At 27.1% G+C, this 27,120-nt stretch overlaps 1 protein-coding gene across 1 annotated transcript in view; it reads left to right on the top strand.

The window, feature by feature from the left end:
* Positions 1-27,120, top strand: part of LOC129989399 (nephrin-like) — a 590,283-nt gene that overhangs the window by 527,411 nt on the left and 35,752 nt on the right. Inside the window, exon 11 of the mRNA XM_056097917.1 lies at positions 21,338-21,457. Within this exon, the coding sequence (XP_055953892.1) occupies positions 21,338-21,457 (120 nt within the window). The remainder of the gene's footprint in view (positions 1-21,337; positions 21,458-27,120) is intronic.

Below are 27,120 nucleotides of genomic sequence, written 5' to 3'. Positions count from 1 at the left end.
CTTTGATTTCGGCAAATTTTAGATTTAATAATTATTAACTATGGCCATTTTGAACAATACCCAAGCAAGAATCAAGAACAACTGAAAATAGTTGAACAATTTGAAAAAAAAAGTATTTATTAACTAATGAATTTTAATTTTATATTGCTATCACACGGGAAAGTATTTTAGACATTCGCCTCTTCTTAAATTTAGTTTTAAGAGGAAAAAATGCAGCATTAAAATCTCAATTTGTATTAGGAACTTTGAAAACTTTCAAAATCTACAAGTATCGTTGTGAATCATTATGGCCCGTTATGGGGAGTGAATCTGAATATATATTTTAAGCTAACCGAGATAATTATTTTTTCTCTTTTTAATTATACATATACTCGAGATAATTATACATTTTATAATATTATAATTTTCAAGCAAGACGTAACCTCACATAGAATTAAGAAAATACATCGCTTCACTTCTTTCATTTTCTACTTATTTTGTGGATTCCTAGTGTCAAAAATAACAAATTTACCGCCTTAAGTCCAATATCTTTCAAACACCTTTTTGTTTTTAGTTATCAGAAGTAATTAGATACTATATTAAAAGCAGGATGTCTTTCAATTTTTAGAATTAATTAGTTCTCAACTAATGAATGCTAAACGGCTTAATTTAAGAATATTTTTAAAATATAATAAACTTTTAATAGATAACGATATTTTTAGCTTCATTATTTTTATAAATGATTTTAAACATTTAGTGGAAAATGGTAATTTTTCGATAGATTAATTAAAAAAGAAAAAACGTCTGAGTGAGGGAAAGAAGATTCCGTAAAACAAATAATTGCTTTAGCCTTATTGTACTTTCGGGGAAATAACTTAAGAAATACAAACAAAAAATTTAAAATAGTGTATCAATTCTTAGAATATTTCGGATTATTTTAAGTATTGGAAGGGAATATTCATGTTTTTTTAATTATTTTTTTACGGGCAAACATACTGCTCCGATAGCATATTTCATTGATTACAGAGATGTTTCAATTGGAATATTGCAAATTCGTCGATGTCCTTACCATGGTGTTATATTGTAACCCATTGAATTAAGCCTAGTTTTTTCTTAATGAAAAGAGACAACAACAGGGAACAGAGACGTGCAAATAATTTAGAGTAGAATATTTTCCCCCCTCTTTTAAAATATATTTTGAGATTTATTTCAGTCGAAACTCAAAAGTTAAAAATTATATCATTAAAACATTTATTTAGTGATAATTAGCACCATTTTTATATGCTGTGCATTTTTACGAAATTAATAAATCGATCTTTTTGAACATTTTAATTTTAATTAGCTGCTTGTCTATTTTTTTCTATATCCATCTCTCTGAAATATTTATACTGCTTTATACGAAATGGTTACCTAAACATTAAATATTTAATAATGTCTTTTTTAAAATCTTTTTGCCTCATCTAGTAAGAAATTAGTGAAAATATTAATTTCGGCTAATATACGGCTTATATTAATGAATTATAAATTAAACGATAAGATAAAAATTAAATAATAATTTAAATAAAAGCATCGATGTTTTTCACCATTGTAATAATAATGGCTTTCTTAAAGTAAATTTCTTTCAACTTATTGAAGAGTAATTAAAATGCTTCACATTTTTATTCTAATTCATTTTATAATTATCTTTTGAAGATATTTATTTTAAAGAGATATCAATTCAAATAACAATTAAATGTTTATTTATCAGATTTCTTTTTTTATTCCATATTAGTGAAAAATATACCTATCTGGCTTTTTATAAGCACTTAACTATTTTTGGAGAAACGGGTGAGGTTACAACCGGCAGGAAAAAAAATTATCATGTGAGGAAAAAGGGGAAACATTATAGTATGCCAAGAACAATATCGATTACCCCCTTAAAAACATAAGTTTGTCATAATTTAAATTCAACACTATTTACTGTCGGTTTCAGCAACAAAAATATTTTGCACATTATTCTTATTTTCGAAAATAGCTTAAAAATTGGTTATAAAAATTATTATTAGATTTTTAATAAGCTTTAAGTCAATTTTCATAGATATATTTTGTTCGAAAAATTATTAATTTATAAAGACGTTAAATTTGAATATAAAGTCAATTTTCTCAAATACATGTTATTACATTCCTTCATAAATCATTTGATTTATTTTGATAAATATTTTGATTGAATCCAGCAAAATAAAGCACAGATTAGAGAGTCAATTTTCTATTTATATAACATAGGTGAATACTCATAAATTATATCTGTTTATTATTGAATTCAGAAGAATTTGATGCCGTAAGATAAAAATATGATATAAATTAAATATTTTATATTGAATCTAATATCTTGATATGTATTTTATCAATTTTGTTATCATTTTTCTAAAACCTAATATATTAAAGCTTTCAATACAAAATTGAATAGTACTATTTTTATTTCGAAATTTTAAAATTACTGTTTTCTATTAATTCAAAAACTGCGAATATCATTAAAACGCTTCGATATACTTTTTTTTTTGGTTTTTCGACAACAATCTTGATATGTATTTTATCAATTTTGTTATCATTTTTCTAAAACCTAATATATTAAAGCTTTCAATATAAAATTGAATAGTACTATTTTTATTTCGAAATTTTAAAATTACTGTTTTCTATTAATTCAAAAACTGCGAATATCATTAAAACGCTTCGATATACTTTTTTTTGGTTTTTCGACAATATAAAATTTTCTCTACAATCATCCTTCAGACAAGAATTAAAAACTATTTTATTGTTATGATTCAAACAGTGCATATCTATGTTTAAACAGTGATTGTCAAAATTCAATATTTGTTGTTAACAATACTTGATATCATTATTGATGATATATGAGTGCAATTATAATCTAACAATACAATATTATCTGCTTGTTCGCATCAAGTGTGGTGAGCTTGAATTTGTTTGTGATTTCATCGAGTGAATTTAACTCATTGAAACTACGGACATTGCTATTAGTCCTTGTGCTTTTATCCATTTTTTGCCGAGTCTGTTTTAAGTATTCAGCCTAAAATTATTCAACTACCTTCACTTCATTCAATACGTAATTTACCTCGTCATCATGGGCAACTCAAACTTTAAAAAAAAAGACTGATGCTTCTGTGCAGACAGATTATGAACAGAATCAAACAACCAAACATGATTCAACTTTGACTGATATTTATGGCTCTGGCGAAACTGGAGTATATGTATGTGGTGTTGATTCTTCACAGCCGTATTTAGAAGATATAAAGATTAAATGTATTCGATCTGGTAATAATCTTTCCTTGGACAATTTTGTTGCGTCCCTAATTGAACTAAAAGCAACTAACCCATTCTTGAACAATTTTGATGATTTTGCAGATGTGAAAAAAAAAAAAAAAATCTTTTCAAAACTGATAATCATTCGAGTGAGAAAACATTGGAAGTTGATGAGCCTCCAGAAATAGATCCATCCTGGTTTGAAATAGAAGAACCTGAATTAATAGAAATATTTGAAAACTCCAAAAATATATTCAGTGTTCTTGAGAATCCTTCGGAAAACGATTTTGCTACAAATCCATTTTTGGCAAGAAATCCTTTCGAACTTACAAATAAAAACCCGTTCAAAGAATCACTCATCGCAAATAACAATCCATTTTCTGGTTTTTCAGATGAACAAAAAATGTCTGAACTTAACACTTGTTCATGTCCAAAATAAGATAATCTTACATTAGTGGCATCACGGCCCAACCATTATTTGAAACGAAAGGTGAGCAAAGTTGCGTCTTGGGTGAAGTCAAGAAATATGGTTACCAATTCACCATGTTATTTGAAACTTAAGTAGTAATATTAATGTCGGACAATAGTGAACATTTACAGGTTTATTATGCATATTTACAGGTGTTATTATGCATATTTACAGGTGTTATTATGCATATTTACAATCTAACAATAATGATGTTGAAATAACTATGGCAAATTTAGACATTTTTTTTTAAATGGCAAAACGTTATTGAATTACTTATGAGCTAGCTTTTCAAGAACTGGGAGAAACATTTTACATCATCACTAGTCCTCAATAGCTGAGATAGAACACTTAAATGATTCTCTGCCCTATTCTATCAATATTCTGAAAAAGCATGTAAATCATTTTGGAACAACTTTTCAGAGAAATATACACTTCAGAAAAATACACTTCGTTTCTTCAAAGATTTACGAATTTACATACTATCTGACAAAGGCTGAAATGAAAGGACTTATGGATTTAAAAGCACAAGTTCAACAACCTGCTAAGAATCTCCTTGTCCTAGTGGGCACGAGTAATCATTGTATATATTGTACATATTGTATATATTATTTTGTTTTTTCTGTGTTTGTTTTTTTATATTTCACCTGCGGACTCTTATTTATGATTAAAACTGTGGTCTTTATATAATGGATATGTGACATGTGTATTTAATATGCATGGCATGATAACAGTAAATTGCAGCTGTAATTACTGCTACTTGATTTGAAAAAAAACTTTCCCGACTATAATTAATACCTCACTGAGGTTAATATTGATTGATTATGACTTTGGACATCAGCAAATTTCTGAGAAGACGACGAATCAAGACTGCCATCACATTAGTATCATCTTTATGGCTACAGACACTCTTCCGCTTTATATCCTAGCGATTGCTGCAAATTTACTATTTCGCTTATGTCTTCTCGGTGACTCATGATTTCTAGCTTGTTTCCTCATCTCAGCGGTTCAAGACTTATCAACTCATTCGGCTATTTCGATTGTTCCACATCTTCCATCTCCCACAGTTTGAAAACGTATTATCTCGTTCTGTCAATTGGTGGTTCCAGATTTAAAATCTCGTTTTATCATCTCGGTCTTGCAAGACTTTCATAAAAGCTCTGTCACCTTAGCGGTTCCTGATTCATCATCGTAGTCCTTCATCTCGACTGCTCCAGGCTTGTTCTGTCATCATGGCTCTTCTATTACCATCCCGGCGACTCCAAAAAGACAATGTTCTCTTATGATTTTGTAGAATAAAGACTATTTTATGCAACAGTGAAAATTTCCAATAGCCCTGTCATGATCCTTCACACAAATAAAATTTTCGGCTTCAATTTTATGTCTCATTATTTATTGAAATGTTTATTGAATTTACTGCCTAATTTCTTTCTGCATTTTATAAAAAATAGCTGAGTAAAATTCCAGTTATTATATAATTAAAATATCTTGTATTGTATAAATATCCACATGTCACTTGCAATGTATATCTTGTATTGTAAAAGTATATAAACATGGTAACTTCATTCTCCTTCTCAGACCATTAAATAATCAACATTTTAACATGTTTCTTAGGTAAGTGCAGCTACAGTTAAACTCGTACATTAGAAAGAAGCAAATATGTTACTTTATTTAAAAACAGCGGTTTAGAACAAAAATGCAAGAATCTTAATAGCTAACAGAATTGCTCTTAGCAAGTAGGAAATATAATGACAATCATGAAGCAGAGCTTTAATAAATTTTTATTGATACATTATTTAATTATATTCATATCGGCCTTATTTCCTTACTAGCCGCCTTTAGCCAGAATTAATGTTCGCTAAAATTTCCAATTAAATATTATATGTAACTTGTTCTCTTAATAAATTTTTCTGCAAAATATTTTTAAGCTTCATATTTTGACAGTTATATAATTCAGTCATATTACAATGTAGACCTTAAACAGTTCTGTTTATTGTACTACTTATGTATCTCTCTAATTTTCTGTCAACGTCCATAAAATTTGTACTAAAGTGGAAACATTAAACTGTAATTAATATAAAAACATTTTTTACCGAAATCAACTACATATTTTTTTTAATATGAAAATTGAAAGCAGAAGCGTTCGACATTGAACATGTATATACACTGCAGAATAATTTTCATATATTTTATATCTTAAAGAATTATTCAAAAAAGGATCTCTTATTCATCGTAAAGTTCAGTTTTTAGTTTTAATTTCAAAATATTTAAATGATTTAAATAAAAATATTTTATTTTCAGTCAATAAATTTACTTATGAAAAAATTATTAGTTTATTAGAAAAAAGATTAAATTTTACACAATCCTTTGGTCCTAAATAATCATAGTCTGCGAAATAAATTTGACACTTTTTAAATAAATAAATAGTTTCTACCTTCTGCGACAAAATCTGAAACATTTATGAAGTTTTTTATATATCAATTTTAGAATAATCAACAGTTTCATAATCATAGGCTAATCGCTGTCGAGAAACTTTGGCAAAAGATTGGCGTATCTTCATTGAGACGGTCGCTATAAACGCCAATTTTTATAGAAGAGTGATTTTCAATTTTCATAAATTAGTCAGTTTTAGTGATTGATTTAGTTGATTTTAGTTCAACAATTTTTATTTAAAATACTGGTTTTTTAAGAATATTTGATGGAATGTGACTTAAAGGGTAGAGTACCTATGTAAAAATTTAAAATTCGTAGTTCATCAGATCATTTATTAACTCAAGTTACATAAAATATAATCATTTAGACCATTTTATTAGCAGATGCATGCCCAAAATTAACTGATGGGCTCTGATTAGAGTGATTGTCCTATATATATTATACTATGTTTCTCTTAAATTAAACTGTTTTACTCAATTAGGATACATATATTGTCTAAAGTCATAGAAAGCTTTTCCATGCACTCACTTTTTAGTAAATATCATTTTTTTTCATTTAATACAGAAATCTGCTGAAAATCACATGTTTATATATTTAATTTGCCATAATAGTTGATTTGTTTCTTAATTTGAGCTTCTGTTAAAGTGATGGCAACACGTTGACAAAGCTAATTTTAATTCCCATTCTCGAGAAGCGTGCCCGTTCAAATTAAATTTTATTTTATGGGAATGAATTTTTTGAAAAATATGATTAAAATCTTTATTTAAAAATTCATTAAAATATAAATTTAAATTTGTAGGTAAAAACATTGGTATCATTAAAAAGATGATTTTTGGACTTCAATTTAATGTAAAAATCGTTTTTGTGCTAAAATATTTTCAGAGCTTATAGCTGAAAAACGCTAAAATGTCTCATAATTTTTAATTAATTAAAATTCTAATTAAAAATTTAAAAAAAATCGTTCCAAGATTCACATTTTCGGCCTCTAAGGTATGCACATGACAAATTTCGTAACTGTAGGTCGAACGGTCTGGCTTGTAGAGCGCCAACACAAACACATACTCACATTGAGCTTTATTATAACTAATATAGATATCATTGTGAATGCTGAAAAAGGCTTTCCGAATTATATATGTATTTTAAAAACTTATTTAAATGTTTTAACAACGAAAATAATAAAATAAATATATATAATTTGAAATTAACTATGATTTATGGTTCTAATAAACGCTGGTAAATTAAAATGCCAATGTGATATTAATAAATGCATGCACATATGTTCATAATTAAGATATGAAACATGAAAAATTAAAGATATGAAATATATTTCTTGAACAGTACCAAATGAGCTTAGTAACTATTTATTTGCATAGTGAATACATCAAATAAAATTGACATTATACATTAAAATAAAAAAAAAAATTCAAGTCTAAATAAATAATTTTTTTGTTTCGCTGATGAAATAGTGATATATTTAAAGTGGCAATATATCTATTATCTTTTTGCAATTTTAATCATACAAACTTATTCAAGATAATTAGGTATTTCATGTTAATCATGAATAAAATATATGAACAATTATCACTGTTTGTGTAATGATATCGATATATAAGCTTTCCACTGAATTTTATCCTTACATTATAATTCAAAATTGTAGAATACAATACGAAAAACAATTACTAAGTTTAAAATCAAGTATGTTGTTTGATTAAACGTAAATTAATTCTGAATTGAAAGCATGTATCGCAATTATTAATTTAAGCGCCACCCGAAATATAAAATCGAAATATGCAATAAATTGATCACAAAATGTGATTTCTAGATTTTCAAATTAAAATACTGCTTTATAGAAAATGGATTGCTTCAAAAATAACCATTAGTTGAATAATTCTTCCAAATTATTAATTTACACGTTTTCCACAATCAAAGTATTTAACTAACTGATCGCAGAATAAGATTCCCGGAATTCCAGATTAAAATGCTGCTTTGCAGAGCGTGAAGTTATTTTCAAATAATTAATGTATGATTTATTACTTTATTCAGTAAGCGCAGCTAGGAGATAAGCCTGCTGATAAATTGAAAATAAATTAATCAATGTCAGAGCCTGAAATTTAAATTTGCAAGATTTTCTAACTAAATTGTTACAATATGAGAATGAAACTTTATACAATTGAAAGAGTTAAACAGTTGATTATAATATAGACAGCACTTTTAAAAATCTACTGTAAATAGATATATTTGCACAAATAATAGCATATATTATTTATAATTCATTTATTATTATTTTTGATTATCTTTCTATAAGGACAAAGTTAAAATCAAAAGTGATTGCTTATCATACAGGAAATAGAGGAAAATTATCCTTTGGGAATATATGTTTGTATATAAGTAATATGTAAAATGATTGTTAAATTTGTTGGTTTTACAGCAAATAAAACAGATTTTTAGGAATATACCTAGTAAATAAACTAAATTAAATGAGTTACAACTTCATAAAATTCCCTTCCAAATTTTGTCTTATTTTTATCTTATTATTTTTTTTAACTTTGTATCATGACCAAGTTAAAATTAATAGTGATTGCTTATCATATGTAACATAGAGGTGAATTATCCTTTGGAAATATAAGCGATAATTTAAAATGATTAGTGAATTTATTGATTCCACAGCAAATGAAACAGATTTATAGGTGTAGACCTAGTAAACAAACTAAATTAAATGATCCCGAACTTCGTAAAATTCCTTTCCAAATTATATTTATTACATCATTGTGATTTACGCCCTGTATACTAATGTATAGAGAGGTACAGTTTTTAATCAGTGTTAATGACTCTAGTTATAATCATAGGGAAAGTAACATAAATTTAATTTTTATTAAGTGCAAAATCTATTTTTAACCCTTGAAATAAAACCAATTTCGACAAGCACATGAGTTAAATGCTTACATCTCAAATAAATAATAACTGATCATTTAAATAACCATTACTTAATCGCATTTAGAAATTTTTTAAACATTTGTTTGCTACTCGGCCCATGAAATCTAATAAAATGGGAATTTGAAAACTCTAATTACAAATCAGGCACTATTTAACTCAGATGTTATGATGTCTGAAAAATTTTTGCTGTTGAAATTATAAATAAGAGAAACGAGTTAAATGGATTACGTTTATGATAAAGAGAATTAAACGAGTTAAAAAATAATAAGAGTGTTAAATTAGAAAATTGTCATTACAATAAGACGCTAGTCAATTCGATTATTATATTATATTTTTCATTCATTTATAAGAGTACAGAAGACTTTTGCTCTGAAATAATTTTATTATCAGAAGATTAAATGAATAAAGTTTCAAAAAAGTTTATTGAACATATAAAACTAACAAAAAGTTATTATTCCTTTTTAAGAAAAGAGAGATCGATGTTTGTCTTTTAATCTATAGCAGGAAGATTCTGAAAACGTCCTCAAATTGCGAAAAAATAGCGGGGATATTACCAGGCAAAAAAAGATATTATCTGTCAACCTTTCAAAAGTGAAGATATTTTAACTGCGGTGATCGTTTTAATGCGAATCAGATCCATTTCTCTGAGCATCTTAAGAGGAAAGATGCTCAGCTTGATGATGATCAGTAAAATGCTTATTAAATGTGTTTATAATTCTGTTTCGATTTTGAACGGTTCATTTAAAGGCTAATCAGACTTTATATATGATATAATATGTGGCGTGGTATGGCATTCTGCTAGTAGTAATTAAAATGTTATTTGTTTTTAGGATGTAATTTAGTTCGGCAAGAACAGGCAAAGAACAGAATATATATTGTAATAAATAAATATAGTTATTAATTATTGTCATAAGGAAACTAAGCCCGTAAATTACTAAGCATTTCAATTTTCTGCATTCACTAATACTAGAAAAATATTTAGTTGCATATTAAGCAACTTATTAAAGAATATGAGTGATATTTTATGACACACTTTATTCAATCGAATCGTCCTAATTTGAAAAATATTTTATTTAATTCTATAGAGATTTGATAACGAAACGATATTGTTGTCTGAAAGTGAATCAAATGAATATGGTGAGGTAAAATGAAAAATTTGCAATACAATCTGTTGGAATTTTTTATAATAAGAAAATAAAAAGTATAATAAAGGGATAATTAATTCTTAATATAAGGTTTTGTTGCAATTTCTAGCAATAAGGCTTCAGCACCAATAGTTTTATTTACTACAAATATTTATAACATCTTCAAAAAAAAAAAAGTTTTTTTTTTAAATTTTCATGGTAAACAAGTGACTTGTAGTAATATTCTTTCTACGATTCATTCATTTTTTTATGAAAAAAATATTTATATGTTTTTGATGTGTTTTTTTTATTGAAGACGATAAATCACCAAATCCATGAACTTGGATGAAAAGGACGATGCATAATCAATCATAACTAATGATATCATTTTGTTTTCCTTGTGAATTCTATTTTTTCACTATTTTACTCAATTTTGGAAAGTTTTCTTTTTCTATTTATGATCTACTATTTGATTCTAATATTAAGTAACCCAAAAGATCTCAGCCCAAACGAGCTGATGTCTGATTTGATTTACTTTTTACTATTTGTCTTTTGTTGGCTTTTGATTATCTTTGTGACTTTTCTATTAGAGGGGTTGGTTTCCGGCTTAAACCGAGTTTAGGTTTTGCCTGATGTAAAATTAAATTCAGTCAAAAAAATGTAACAATTTTTTCTTTGTATTTTATAAAGTAATTTTACGCATTTTCTTCGGTCATTACATTTCGTTAATATAAGTTGAAATATTAAATCAAAGTGATTGTTACAATGTATTAAAAAAAATTAAATTATTTTATTCTGGCTAGATTCATTAGAATCTATATATAATTGTACGACTCAGGCTGAATTGAATGTGCTAATTATAATTTGTTTTGGTAAATTATTATATTTTTTGTAAAAAGAATAGGACGAATCTATTATTAGAGCTTAATGAAATGCGTAATGATAAATGATAATTATCAGCCACGGTTGTCATGTAATTTTAATATCAAATTAGATAAACAAAAATACATAAAAAGATAACATACATACATTAAAAATAAAATACATACGTTACTTAAAAAGAAATACATACGCTAATAGAAATATTTATTTTTACCCCTTATAAATTTATTTTAAGTTCAAAAATAGAATAATAAGGTAAAAAATGCTAAAGATGCATTTTTTCTTTAAAAAGTAAATGTACAAACATTTCCAATATCACTTCAATTTAATTAAATCATCTATTTATCCAATTATCCAGTTTCAAAAACTTTAAATTGCCAACTTCGTCTTCTTTTATTTCTAAATTTTTTGGAAAAATTGTCGATTTTCTTCCTCTTTATAAATGTTTATTTTTTCATCTTGATATAGCATTTCTCAATAGAGGATGAAAATATTCATTGAATAAATTTTACCACTGGAAGTGTGTTTGCTCTTCAGTGATAAAGTAACCCTAAAATGTTTACTTAAAAGTGAGTTTTTAATTTGATTTGTTTGAATTAAATTAATCAATCGACACAAAATGCTAACATTTTATTAAATAATAATTGCAAAAAGGGATTCAGTATTTAAGCTTGTAAACATATTTGAAAAAATATATATTTGCACTGATGGGCGCATAAACAAACCAAGTCAGATTTGTAAACAGATATGCTTCGATCCATTTTGATGTTTTCAGTACGAAAGCATTTATTTACTTGCACCAAAAATAAAAACCTGTTAATTAAAAGAGTTTTAGTATTTTCTTCACGAGTTCTATTTTATATTAATATTCTAAAAAAAAATGAACATGAAAACAGTATTGCAGTTCAGTTCGTTTTTAAGTAAGGATATGAAAAGGATTAAGGATTATATTCTATGATTTGGCTATATCAGGATTATCAGAGATCTCTCTGACCGACACTCTTAGTTGTACAGATGCAAGATTCATTTGCCGAATGCTTAGTATAACACTATGTTTGTTACAGTTTGGAAAAGGTAATTTAATTAGACATAAACACCAATAAAGTTGAAATGCTTTATTTATTCTTTTACTTTGATTGTATTTCATTTACTAGATTCAATGTTTTTTTTTTAAATGCTAACTTAGATATAGAGGTTTTCGTATTACATAATCAAAAGTTGTAGCGATATATTGTTTATTAGCATTATGCTGTTGCTTGTTAGATCTTTATGAATGCTAAAAAGGGAACTACTTTTATTGAAAAACGCAAATTGCATCTAAAGCTACAACTTTCAGTTCATATCTTTAGAAAATGATTCAATACCCTATGAAAGTTTGCAATGAAAATGATGAATTTCTTAAGTGATATATTTCTGGACAAGCAAATCTGAGAAATATACCTCTTTTACATTCAAATGGTTTATTTATCAATTCAATATCAGAAATGAATTTTTCTACATTTAAATGCTTAATAATTTTAATTCCTATTTTGGCTTCGTATGCTTTGAATTTGTATCACCTTCCCCCTTTTGTTGGTCTTTGATGAAATATCTATTCAGACGAATATCCATCGAGTTTATATATGTTTGCTGAAATTTATTAGACGGTAAGCATCGGAGAAAATTAATCCATAATTTTATAAAATATACCTTAATATAAATACTATTCAATATTTTGGTTACTTAGAATTGTAATTGATTTTTAAGGGATTATCTTGAAAAAAATGTGATTTAACATTTACAATTCTGATATGACGAATTGTTACAGATTCTACTTACTACCAAATAAGACATCTCTGCGGAATTGATAAAAATCGAATGTTCCTGAATGAAAAAAAAACAAAAACACTTCTTCCATTATACATCAAATTAGGTCATGAAAATCAGTTTATAAAATTCCTTTTTGCCAAACAAATATTGAAAAGACTCAGCAATAATTTGTTCAAAGTTTCCAAAATTATTTGAAGCCAATATCAAAAACAACAAATTTTTAGGTTGACTTTTAGGAAATGTTTTACTTCTTTTACAAACACCCTGAATAAATTAATCAGGAAAATATGTTCATTCAAATATGTAATATAGAAATTAGACAAATATCAAATATATGTATAATAAAAAAAATATAAATCAGTTGTTATCATTCCAATTTCAAGGTTTCGAGATCTTGAAAATTCATTTTCTACATTCTCGTAGAGTATATTTACTTTGAAATTTACTTACGTAGAAATTAATATACCAGAAAAAAAGATATCATCAGAGTATTAAATACAGTATTAAAGAATGGGATAAATACAAATATGGAATATTTCTATTTAAGCAGGATCCTGAAGAAGATACATTTACGCCATAACTTTACTTCAGGAATCTTGAAAGGGAAGAAAAACAAATCTACAGCCAATGACAATAAATGCGAATCATCAGTTAAAATTATGGTTAAAAATATAACGACAAAAATTTGGTCTTTTTCATCATTTTTTCATCAAATAGAAATTTTCTTTTGTTTATACACCCCGATTTGCAGTAAAAAGAAATAAAACTTGCAAGGAAATGTTTGTTGATAAACAAATGACATGGAGCTTCGATTTCAACTTTCCAGGAAACACCGGGAAATTCACACACAAATATGTTTAATTTTTTTTATTTATTTTTTTATTCCTCCGCTATATACTTGTTAATTCTAAATTTTGCAGCAAAGCTTTTCGGAATTTAAATCTTAATTTCCATTTTTTCTACATTTTTTTAAAAAATTACAAAATAATTATTTTCCATGAGAAATACTAGAAACACAATATGTAAATACATAAATAATAAATTATTCAGGCTATCTGGTATGTTTCATATTATGCTATCAGAACTTAATGAACTGACCATCAATTTCATGGTGGCATGACATTGTTCTGGAAGCATTGAATGTCCTTTACAATAATAGACAACATTATATAATTATTGTAATATTATGTAATGATTTATTTAAAAATTTATAGCTTGTATTAGTTTATAAAATTGATTTTAATTATAATGAAAATAACAGTTTTAGTGTTCTCATCCTTTTATAAATCTAATTTTCTGAAAGAATCTTCAATTCTATAAATAATTTTAACCAAAAATTAAATTCCATATGGAATAAAAGATAAATATAATTCAAACAAATTAATTAATTAAAAATAGTTTCACAAGGATTTTAACCGCTTAACTGTTTTACCCGAGTGTCGTACGTGCATCGACTTATCGAATTTTAATAGTTATAAGCAAAAACTTTAACCATTCATAACAATTATAATTCAATATTAAAATTAATTCGAGTACAGAGAAAAGTCAAGTATTCAATGGATTTCCATTTGAATCAAAATAAGAAAATATTCCCAAAATAGAAGGTGTTATCTTATTAGATAGGAAAGAAAATAAAACAGTTAAGTGGTTAAACTTTCCAGAAAATATAATATATCGATTTGCAAATTCCAGGTTATATATGGCAATGAATGATAGCCTTACACACGTCTTGAAGTGAGGGGCATTAGGGCATTTTATCCTTAGAACAAATTTTATTGCATATTGCATTTTACAGTAAGGCTTTGACTACCATACTTCATATTCAAATCATAAATATTCAGATCAAGTAATAAATCCTTTTTTTCCTCCATTTGGATAATTTCTTTATTTTGCTGACACGTCGGAAAATTTAATCCAAAAAGTCTTATAATAGTATTTCCGAACGCCTTAACTACCTACTCGTAATGTTGTAATTCAAAGATATTAATGCTTTTAAAAACTGGAATGTTATAACATTTAGCTCTTTCAAGTGAAATGCATTGTTGTAATATACTCGCAATATTATAATTCGAAGATATTAATGCTTTTAAAAACTAGAATGTTGAAACACTTAGCTTTTTTAAGTGAAGAACATTCCTTTAACAGCAATTTAAAGAAAGACGTGTTATTATGCATTTTTATATTTAGTGCAAATACAATTCACTGAGTAAGCCGCGAAAGCAAATAACAACAAATAAATTAAATTATATTCAAAAAACTTTATAAAAATCAAATTTTTAGTAAACATTCTCTATCCATTTTTAATGTTTCTTCTTAGCATTTTAATTATCGTAATTTATGGTGATAATATAATAACAGCGAAAGCAATGGGAGTTCTTAAATGCAATAGAAAATGTAATTTTGTCATATTTGTCAATAACACAAAATTCAAATGAAACTATTATTTCTTGACTTAATTAGAAAGATCATGTTATATTTAAAATTTATTTAAATCAAAATTAGGAAGATTTGTGAAACTAAAAGCGGAAAATTATTTTATTGCAAGCCAATTTCAACAAAAGAGAATTGCCGATATTTAAACGTTTTAAAATTTTAATAAATATTTAATGAAAAGAGATAAAGCAATTCAGGTATTCGTATGTCTTTATTCAAAATCTTATATTTACCAATAATGTTAGCAAATTATTGCTAAAATTTATAGCACTTCATGCCGAATTAAACTGTTTTAAACCTATTTACAAATCTACTATCTTCCTTGGCAATATTTATAAAGACCAAAAACAGTTATCATCAAAACGAAATTGCATCCCCCCCTAATTTGTTAGTATCTACAGCATTGTTCTACATGATAGCCTTAAGAAACTGAGTTTCTAATTACTACATTCTAAGTCTTTAAGCGAATGGAGGGTTTATTGTTCCTGAACTAATCAACATTCATGGCTCTGGACCTTAATGGTATTTGACACTTTCCACGTTTTGCGTCGTTATTAAACTTTTATTTCTCGAAGACGAAAGTTTCCTGGGCGATTCGCCCGCTTCTTCCGCTTGCTGCATAATTCACCTTCAATCATCTTTACCTAATTATTTTTCGCGTTAAATTTAATAGTGTTGAGAATATCTAAAATCGCCTTCTAGGTTATTTTTGCTCGTCCAAATACCAATCATTTTTAATGAACAACCATTTCGCAGATACGCTTGCTGAATTTCAATTTGTAGCTGAAGAATTCTTTAAATCTCATCGTCTTTTTATTTTTTTATTTTTCCAGAGATTCTCGTGTTTGAGTTTTATCTTGAATTGAATCATTCATTCACTTTTGTATTTGCTTTATCTTAACAAATCCGATTGTTTATTTAGAATTAACTCTTCAAATGACTACAACATCAAAGAAAACGAAGCAAATTAAATTTGCAAGAAGTCTTTTTTTCTCTTATGTTTCTTAAACTATTCTTTATGTATTTCGAAGATTGCATAAATAAATTATTTTCCTTCTGATTTGTAATTCGTAATTTCAAAAGCAGATGTTATCATCTGCGTTTGAAGCAAATATTTTGTTTGGGAAATAAAATATATATATATATATATATATATATATATAATATTTATATAAACCTTCAGATGCTTTTAAACTTTGACACTCAGTGTGCGAAAGTGATATAAAATATAAGGTTATAAAAAAACGATATTAAATGCCAAAACTATAGTAATTTCGTTTATCGCGTTGAATAACGAGTTATTTATATATGGATTTTTCAATTTCACAATTTCAATAATTATAACCATTTTAATTATTTGAAATGCAATTGTTCAAAAAGAATGTTTTAGATTCCAGACACCGCATTTAAAGTGTTATAGTCAAAAGTGAACTATTATAATCTTCTTATATCCAAGAGTGATCCACTGGTTGGCATCTCGAAATCAGGATGAGAAGCTTCCAGCATGGTGGTTAGTTCTCGACACCCCGGAGGATAGACGAAAAGATGGGAGTCTGGCTCCTCCCATCGATGACGGGACGTACTTCCTTAGCAAAGGATTGTATCGTGGACAGTGATGGCCTTCAAGACTCAACCACAGTCCCGAGAGTGTTGTTGTTGCAGCGGTCCGGTCATTCAGCTTTTATATTTGTGTGCCTTCGAGGCTGGTCGGAGACTCAGTGATATGATACATATATCCAAAAGTATCACTTTCAATATAGGAATCTCTAAACGTATGTGTGGCAAATGTAAAGTAAAAGATTTGCAATGGAAAATAAACTCCCAAGAATATCATGAAACGCAACTTAACAAGCTATTTGGCATTAATAGTCTTGATCCTTCTTGCATTAAGATGGCAATCCGATTCCATGAATCAAAATCTCATGGTAAAGAGGGGATATGATATCTTCATTTGCCAAGTTTAGTTTAGTTATATAAACGTTCCGTTGTAAAGCAACACTAGGTCTATTTTGGGACGGACCCCGTAATTTTGAACCGTGGCCAGATGACGAGGACGACACCTGAGTTGGTGCTCCCCTCTCCACACCACAGCAGCGGGAGGACATTTGGCCTGACTGACTTAACGTGCAACAGACCCCCTTATAAGACTGTTCTTTGGTGGAAACGGATCTCGAACCTGAAACCCTGAAGCCAAGACCTTACCCCCAGGCCACCGCGGCCCTTCAATTGGCTAAAGTGACTTTGAGGTATCATGGTATCACTTAAGTTAGAAATCATATTTGTAATTAATGTCATTATAACAGAACATGACCGAAAGTTCTATATTAAATTATTTTATACGTTCTATCATTATTATCTTTTTCTGTACAGTTTAATTGGCACCCGGTACATAATATATGTATTTGTTGTTTTCTTCATACTAAATATAAATCTTAAAAAAATTAAACTGAAGATTCTGACAGTTTTCATGCTTCAGTTGTTCAAAATTGCGACAGTTTACACAAACACTACATTCACAAAGTCATTGCATTGACCGACGAACATTTTCAAAATCGTCTGGTACATCGTGGACAATGCCTGTGGCGGTCACTATTCGTGCAACAAGGTCCATTTCATTGTCGACGGGAGTCTCGTACACATGGTCTTTCATAGGCCAGCACAAAAAGAAATCCATGGGCAATAAATCAGGTGACATAGGTAGCCAAGCGATGTGTCCCTCTCTACCCTAAGAAATTTGAACGATAAGTTTTGAATCACCCTGTATATCTTTGATTTTATGGTACTTGTGTCAGCGATTAATCTCACACTAGATTCATGTCAAACATCGGTATTCCCTTAATATTGTTTGTCAATAGCTAGCAGTTGATACACAAATGTCGGTTTTCTCTATTATACTTAGAAGCAAGCAACTTTTATATGTGAAAATAGAAATCAATGTATTTGTGGTGTTCGCAGTCTTGTCCGATATCCACAATTTTATTCGAGAGGAGGAAATATAAAAGCTTTTATAAATAGCCTTCAATAAAATTCTGGTGGAATTACTGTCACTGATTTTATTAAAAATATTGTTGAACTGTGCTCAGAAGTTAAATAGTCTGTTTTGGAATAATCTTATTAAAAACGATATAGTTTTTTTTTTTTTTTAATTTCCAACTAGCAGTTTCCTACAATAGAGTTGACAAAGCTTTCTGTTTTAATTTACTCCCTTCTCTAAAACTTCGATATAAATTGTCAAACTCTATGATGCATATGATTCTGATTCTATTTATATAATATATTCTGCTTTACAATTCTATTGTCTAACGTGTTTATCACACGCTTGTGACATTACAAAGCATTCTAAATTCGATTCTGAATAATTCTTGCGAATTCTGATTCAGGCTATCTGGTACATTTTACATTATGTTGTCACGAGTTAGTGAAATGCCAATTTATTTCACGGTAACATGATTTTGTTCCACAAGCACATCGATAGTACAATGAATATCTTTAACAAGAAGAAACAATGGTAATCTCTTTTAATAGTATGCGGTTATTTTTAATATATTACTGATAATTGTTTATAAAATGAATTTCAATCATAATGGCAATAGCTGTTTTATTTTAAATATTATTCTCATCTTTTATAAATTTAGTTTCCTGAAAATTTTAAGTAAGAATTAAATTTTTAAATTATATCATAAACAAATATAATTTAAACAAAATAATTGATTAAAAAAGAGTTTTTCAAAGATTTAAAACTTGCAAGAAAATAAAATATATCGTTTTGAAAATTTCAAACTATACTTGGCTAGGTGAAATTTGGTAGCAAAGATAGCAAGCGTCTCCTTACACATTACTTATGATACAAATAAATGCATCATTTGTTAGTTAAATAAAGCATAGAGAAAAATTATCATATTAAAAACTTTTGTTTTAAAGAGTATTCCTGAATCTTAAGCTTTGTACAATATTATATGGAAAAGCAAAATGGAATCATCCTTTCATGTTTGATTTCAAAATCGCAATTCCAATGTATATACTATACATGTGTGTCAAATTTTTTTCAGATATTTTTATAATTTAATTTCATGATACATGTTATTTTTGTTATTTAATGCGTGAGTATTTTTCAGCCAAATATCAATAAATTATCTTTGTCACGAATTAATTGTTCCTGGCAAATAATTATTAAATAAAATATTCCTTTTCAGCTATCAGCGCGGAAATTTCATAAAATTTTTGTTCGATACAGTTCTGACATACCCATAATAAAAATTAATTTTTGGATTGTAAACTTTTTAGAAGAATATGCTTGACAGTTGAATTGTGTACATTCTGCTTGTTTTCGGTACCTTTTTACCTGATATTTAACAAACTGTTTCTCACATAAATATATGTAAGAAACATATTGTTTTATGCACAGATAATCTATGAATTTGAACCAATTAATCGTTGGTAAATAATTTACATTGATCATTTATAATGTTCTTTTTTACTGATGAAACAAACATGCCTCATACTCAATTTTCCCATTTTATCATGGAATTCGTTAGACCCTTAAAAATAAACTTTTCCTTTCTTTGTTGCAATCTATACAATAACTTTTAAAATGCAGAAAAAATGTTTAAAATATCTATTTGGTAAAATAAAATGTTTCATATAGTGTATTTAAAGAAATTTTAACCCCACCCCTTTCGAAGACCAAAAATTATTTTCTATTAAACTTTCAGATATTTTAGCTAGATTATTATTAGGTATATAATGCGGGGAAATTTTTTGAATACCGTGAAGGGTTTTATAAGGACGTAGCTTTGTTACGTTAGAATTGTATGTGTTGATTTTATTCCACATTATATTAAGTTGTTATAAGTGTTTATTATGTTACGTTATCATTTTAACTACTTCTTAAACAAGTACATAAGACATAAATTTATGATAAAGCGAAAGTATTGCATCCTCTATTGCTCAAAATGACTTGGAGTACATCAAATCTGATTGTTATATGGATGGTAAGGTTCTTTTCTCAAAGAATAGGAATCTTAAGCACGTTTGTATTTCATCTAAACTAGCAACCAACCAGATAGCAGCAACTATAAATTAAAACCCATATCGGTCTACCTGTTTAAGATTTATGACAATTAATGGATAATCCTGAAAAAAAAACTCAAACTATCACCTGATTATTATTCTTCAGCCTCCTACTATTGCATAAATCCCACGAATGCATTCAGAAATACATTCTACATTCTGAGATACTATTATATATTGACATCTAGCCTTAAATTTGGGAATGGTTTCAATGAATGTTCCCTCAACTCACTCAACTTATAAGGAACAATTAAGATTAAGGGATTAACCGGAATTACAGGAATGAAAATCAGGGCTTGGGATTACGCTGAAATGAAAAATTATGTCATGCCTTATCTATCTAAGTTATTGTTGGAGCAAGGTTATAAGAAATACTAATACAGACTTTATCCGCATTTAATAAGGGCCAATATTATTGTCTGCAATTTTTAACTTTTCGTATATTAGTAAACAATAAGAAATTAAAGACATAATGTATTAAATATTCTCTCATTCTACCAATTAGATTTCTTTTTAACTATAGATGCATCAATAGAAATTACACAATTTTTTTTAAAAAAAAGTAGAAACTCTGAAAATGAGTGATTAGTATTACAATTAAATAAATATTCTATATTAAATTTCCTGTTAGTTATAACTCTTAATATTTTAGATTCATTGTCTTCATTCCTCTCTAAAATAAATCATACTAATACGTCGCTTCCCTAAATCATATCTCTTTATAAAGTAATCATTAATGGCAATCGAGAAATTAAAAAATGTGCATTTCTTAAGATCTCAGTGATAAATCATCTTTAATGTAAAAAAATGTTATTGTTTTAATTACAGAGAGCAATAAAGATAATACAACAAATTGACAGAAACACTTTCAGGAAGAATTTTTCTACATTCTTGTTTCTTTCTCTTCTAGACGACGGCCAACCTGTGACAATTAGCACTGTGCTTGTAGTATTAATGGGCACAGTCGGAGCTTTGGTGCTTCTAGCGATCATCATTATTTTTATAATGAAAGCCAGAGGAGATAAACGAGGTAAGAGATTTTCATTGATAATAATGTACTGAGCTTTATAGCTTAGGCTTTATACTCCTAAAATAATGACAAGTAGTCGCCAAATTAAATACTGATAAAAATAAATGTTAGGATTCTATACACATCTAAATTTGTTCTATTGTTTTCAAAACATCGATAAGGAATTTTATCATTGGATGTAGTTGATATTTTGCTTAAGATTTTTTCCTAACACTAATGTAAAAGATTCCTATTCTTCTAAATTCTATTCCTATTCTAAATTCCTATTCTTGCTTCATTTTTAATCTCAATTCATCAGATTCGCAGCATGATAAAATTGCTAAAACATATTTGTGCCTAGAATTTATTTGAAGTATAATGAGAAGTAATTCGATACATGTCTGTATTTAAATACATGCAGAAAATTACGTCTTAAGAAATCATTAGCTAATAAATATAGAATTGCAGATGTCAATTTTACATTCATGTTTTACAAATTTTAGAAAGCTCTGAAAAAAAATCAAGTGAATAAAAAAACATAAAAAAATCCCAATAAAACATAAACATAAGGCAAAAAAATCCTAATAAAAACATATTAAATTACCATACATGAATTAAAATTTAGAGACTTTTTCAGATAACAAAATTGTGCATTTACGAAAACCATTTTTGTTATCATCATAGTAATCATATTCTAAAATAATTCATTTGCAGTTTTTTAATATAATTAATAAGTTTTTGATTTTTAAAAACATTATATTTGGTTGTAGGTTTTATAAAGATATGAACTATGCTAGCACAGAGACTCTTAATCCGATTATAAAAGTTTTCCTAGTATAAATGATGAATGCATTTTTATATAGAATTTGACATATTATAAATTTTTATGCACATTTTGGGATATATTGCGAGAGATTTTGATTCAGTTAGTATACTAAGTATAGAAAGAATGCTCAAAGCAAAACAGCATATAAAACAGCACAAGTTAACATCAGAACAATAAAAATGAGATATAAAGAAATAAAAACAAGTATTAAGTTTAAAAAAATTACTTGTTTAAAATATTTACTACGTACTATGTTTTGAAATACAGATAAAGTAGAAATAGATGCAAGATTTAATTTAAAAATCCTGCGCAACATTATTGACCATGAGAGTTAGATTGTCAATTTAGAGTTAGATTGTCAAATAATTGATGCAGCAACGATTAACGAGAATAAATTGATTTGAGAAGCATAGTTAATACTCGGTGTTCTTCAAAGTATTTCCAGTAGTTTATTTGATGACTCATTATTTAACAAATAAATCTCAAGGTGAAATACCTTCAATCTAATAATAATAAGTTGTAAAAGTTTTGAAACAAATTAAGTAAACAATCTAAATTAAACCTTGATTGTCTTATTGGTTGTTATTTCATAATTAAATTTACTCGTGCTATTATTTAAGTACAAATTATTTCTATTTGGTAATTTTCTTTCTTTTCTATATTCAGGACTTCATCTTTTTGATCTTTGCTTTAAGGACGATTAAAACTTAAAAATTATTTTTACATTTATAATTGATGTTCTATTGAGTTTCGAGGAAATCATTTTCCAGCTTTTAGATTCATTTGAATAGAAATTGTGGTTCCTTTTATCGCATTTTTCATTCTCAATAAATCCTGTTACATTTTATGTGACTTTACAACAGAGTAATATGATTAGTTATATTTTAGAGCTTTTGTGTTAAGGTGTCCACAAGCAGAAAGAAAAAGATATACACGAGTTTTTCACCATATAAAGGATTTCTGGAAAGCTTTACATATAATAAGATATGCTTAGAATAATAGTGAATTTCTAAGGTCTTGTAAACAAAGGAATAAATTTGACAAAATACAACATGAAAAATTATAGCGTACTTTATGCATAGTTTGAAATAATATAAAAAAATCGAGAGAATAAGTAGTAAAAGCTTCGAAATGGTCTAATTTAATTTTGAATTCTAAATGATACCATGCACAACTGTTTTCATATTCTAAACAAAAGTAATGAAAACAATAAAGTATTAAAAATAGCAATGAAAAAGAACCTTGTTTTCTAAAAACAATGAGATTCGATATGCATTCTAAAATAAAATGCTGATTTGATAGGTATGCGTCTCAAATACTCACAATTATAGTAACATGCAGACACATACAAGAATTTAAAAGATTGTTTTCTAAAAAATGTATAGAAACAAAAAAAGAAAAGAAAGGAAAAACATAACGCCCAGGAAATTAAATAATATGCTACAAGGTTTCTGTTTCTTAAAGAAGTTTTCACCTGAAGCGAGCTTTCGTTAATTGAAATGTCTTTCTTCTTCTAGCATAGTTTCAAAATTTCGTCAAGGTTTTTTTTCAGCAATGAATTTTCAGCTTTTTTCGAGCAGGATTTCATTACTGTGCAGAAGATCATTTATTTAATTTTTTTCAACAAAAGTTATCACATTTGAATGGAATTTCTGATTTAAGTAATTTAATTTTTTTTGAAGAAATATTATGCTACATGGAGAAAATACCATTTCCTTTGGAATTCTGTTTTATTGGAAATATAGAAATAGATTGAGAAATGAAATATAAAATGCATCATGTAATAATTTGTAACAAGAAGATATATATTTATATACAAATTTTTGACTTATATCATCATGATAATTTGGTGAAGATGAAATTTTTCATTTAAGTCAAAACAGAAATATTTTCTTTTGAACTATACTATTATAACTGCTTTTTATCCGTAATATCTTATTTTCCAATTTCAAAAAAAATTAAACAAATAGAAGATGATATATTGGATTTCTGAAGAAATTAGAAATTCTCATATCTATCGAAATTAAATAGTGAATAAAAAGTTATTTCATTTCGAATTTTCCTACTCCTTCATTTTTATGCTGTTCTTCTTTATACAGAATACTGTCTAAAGTCATTAGATCTATTCGAAAATGAGCTTGATGTCGATTGATAGCGGAGTTTTATAATTAGAGAAACAACTATATCAACAAGCAGCTTTAAGAATAATTACTTCAAAAAATAAATTGATAATATTTTAGGCAATAATAAGTGTATAGAAAATATTTTTTATTCATTGTTGAGCTCTTTCAAGGAAAAATTCGCGATTCAATTTTTAAAAAAATAATAATAATTTGTACCATTAATATAAATGAAGAAATGAATAGGATATAAAGAATTTGTATAATAATGCTGGATTTCAATAAAGGAAAAACCGTATGACTATCAATTAGACATTCATAATATAGTTCGCACAAAATTATTAAAATGGTGAAAATTTATGACGGCTTGTAATACAAAACAAAACAAAACAAAAATGAAACAACTCGTATTCTAGTTAATAACTTTAAAAGCCTTTACATTTCTTTTCTTCATTTTCTTTTTTTTTCTTTTTAGTAGATGAAGTGCATATCATATATGGTATTGTCTTTTTTTATGTTCACTGAACCATTTGTGTTTAACTTCTTTTCTTGTGAAATAAGAAAATAAAAATATCTGCTCTTAAATAATTCTGTAGATGCTCTTTTACCATTTTCTAGCAAATTATGTGTATTGTTTTCTTTCTTTATAATAAAAGAAAATAAGGAAACAGAGAATTGAGCAATATTCAAAATAGTAATTTGTAGGAATCTCGATTTCAAAAAGGGATTTTAAGATTTCTTCCACGCATTATTTAGAAGCCAAACCTTCCGCAGTGCTAATCTGTTCTAAAAGAACTACGCTGTTTCTAAACTTATTAAAGAGAAATTGATGAGAAACATTTGTTAATCGTAATCCATTTCTTCTGTATCGTTGAGTTTTTCAGTATCAATATTAATTCTATGAAATTCGTACCATAAAGTAATTACATAATCAAATTATTTCTATTAGTAATTTAAAAAATAAGAAACTGAATAAATTATTTCATTTATTCAGTTGGTTTAAAAATTGAATCCATTCGCAAAAGACTTAGTCCCTAATTTTTTAATACATATAAGAGGAATATTTCATGAGTTTGGAAATTCAAATTTTCCACATTTGAATATTTATTATTGTACTATTCAAATTCTTCCTATACAGATTTAAATCATCTTAAACCAATGAATTAACCTTAGTTAATGAAAATTGTTGTATGAAGTCTATTATTTGTTATCGGTATAACGTTGAATATCTCATTTATCAATTTATTTTGATTCTTCTCCTAATATAAAAATTAAAAAAAAAAATGTGAATATTTGTTTCGAAAATTTTTACATGCAATCCATATTTATGGTCGAATTTCTAATATGTAATTAGTTTATAATCTTAATAGCATAAAGTGTATTCAATCAAACAGTATCAAATTCACCTGAATTAATAAATGATAAATATGAAATAGAGAAACTCTTTGGATTCTCTATTCTCTAAGAGGACATTTTATTTTCAAATTATTACAAATTGAAAGGATATCTTGTTTTCAAATTATATATCAAAATATGGTAATAATAGCTCACTGTAACTGGAATTCATAGCTTTTTTTTAAAATGTTAGATTACTTTCTGTGCCAAAATAACTTAAATCGCCATACCAGAAAACCATCCGAAAATACTTATCCAAATCTTCTATGATGTTTTTATTAAAAGAGTTTTTAACTTTTTTACTGGATACATTAAAAAAATGTTTTGAATATTAGAGAAATATTCGAATTTCGAAAACTCATTTTTGAAATATATTTATAGTATAAAGGTATGAAAACAAATGCCATAAAAGTTTTTTGATTTTACTGCCGAATTTTATTTTGCTGAAATGGAAAATAAAATTCTTTTCGCCAGAAAAATAAATCACTGTTTTAAAAATAATGTATGATGTTTCAGCTTTAATTTAAACATTCCATTCTTTGGATTTCAATTTACGCTGATTAATTTAGTAAGTTTGAGTTTCCTTTTTTTTTTTTTTTCACTAAATGCACGGTTTTTAAAGTTAAATAATTTTGAACCAAGTTATGCATTACGCCGGGCATTCTTAACTGCATGCATTCATTTGAAATTTCATAATTATAATCAAATACCCATATAGAAAATTTAATATTATCATATCTTTAATAATATAGATATGCTAAAGATATATTTTCTGAAAATTAATTATTTATTATTGGTATTATATGCCGCAACTTAATGCAAATAATTCACTTTTCAATTAATTATACTTACTTAGCTGAACATTATAGATACTTAGTCAATAGAAAACGCCATATCCATAAATTGTTAAATACTCCCTAGTGAAAAACTTTGTCCAATTGCTCTCTCAGCAGCAATCTAACAAGACACAAAATTGATAATTCTTCTTCGCTACTAGTTAAAGTAAGTGAAACTTTTAAAAGCTTGCCAACTGAGGGTTACGCATCTTCTCGCTTAATATTAAATCAGCACCCATTCAATCCCTGCAGTCGTAACACCCTATTTTCTGCAGGAAATCGCCCTTCGCTGCCAAAAAGTGCCGCCTCACTTAGTACCTAATGTAGCGCGCAGTGAGAATAGTAGTGGATTACGTCCTCCGAGGGACTGTTGGGACGCCAAATGGCGCAGCAAATCACCCACTCCTGCTAATCTCTGTTGTTGCGCCCCGCCCCAGATACAGACGATGGCGATTTGTTCTATTATTTATGCGCTGGAGGTGTATGATGTGGCATCATACCCTGTCC

Source organism: Argiope bruennichi, chromosome 2, assembly GCF_947563725.1.
Source record: "Argiope bruennichi chromosome 2, qqArgBrue1.1, whole genome shotgun sequence".
In the NCBI taxonomy this organism is placed as follows: domain Eukaryota; kingdom Metazoa; phylum Arthropoda; class Arachnida; order Araneae; family Araneidae; genus Argiope; species Argiope bruennichi.
This window is presented reverse-complemented; position numbering and strand designations above follow the sequence as displayed.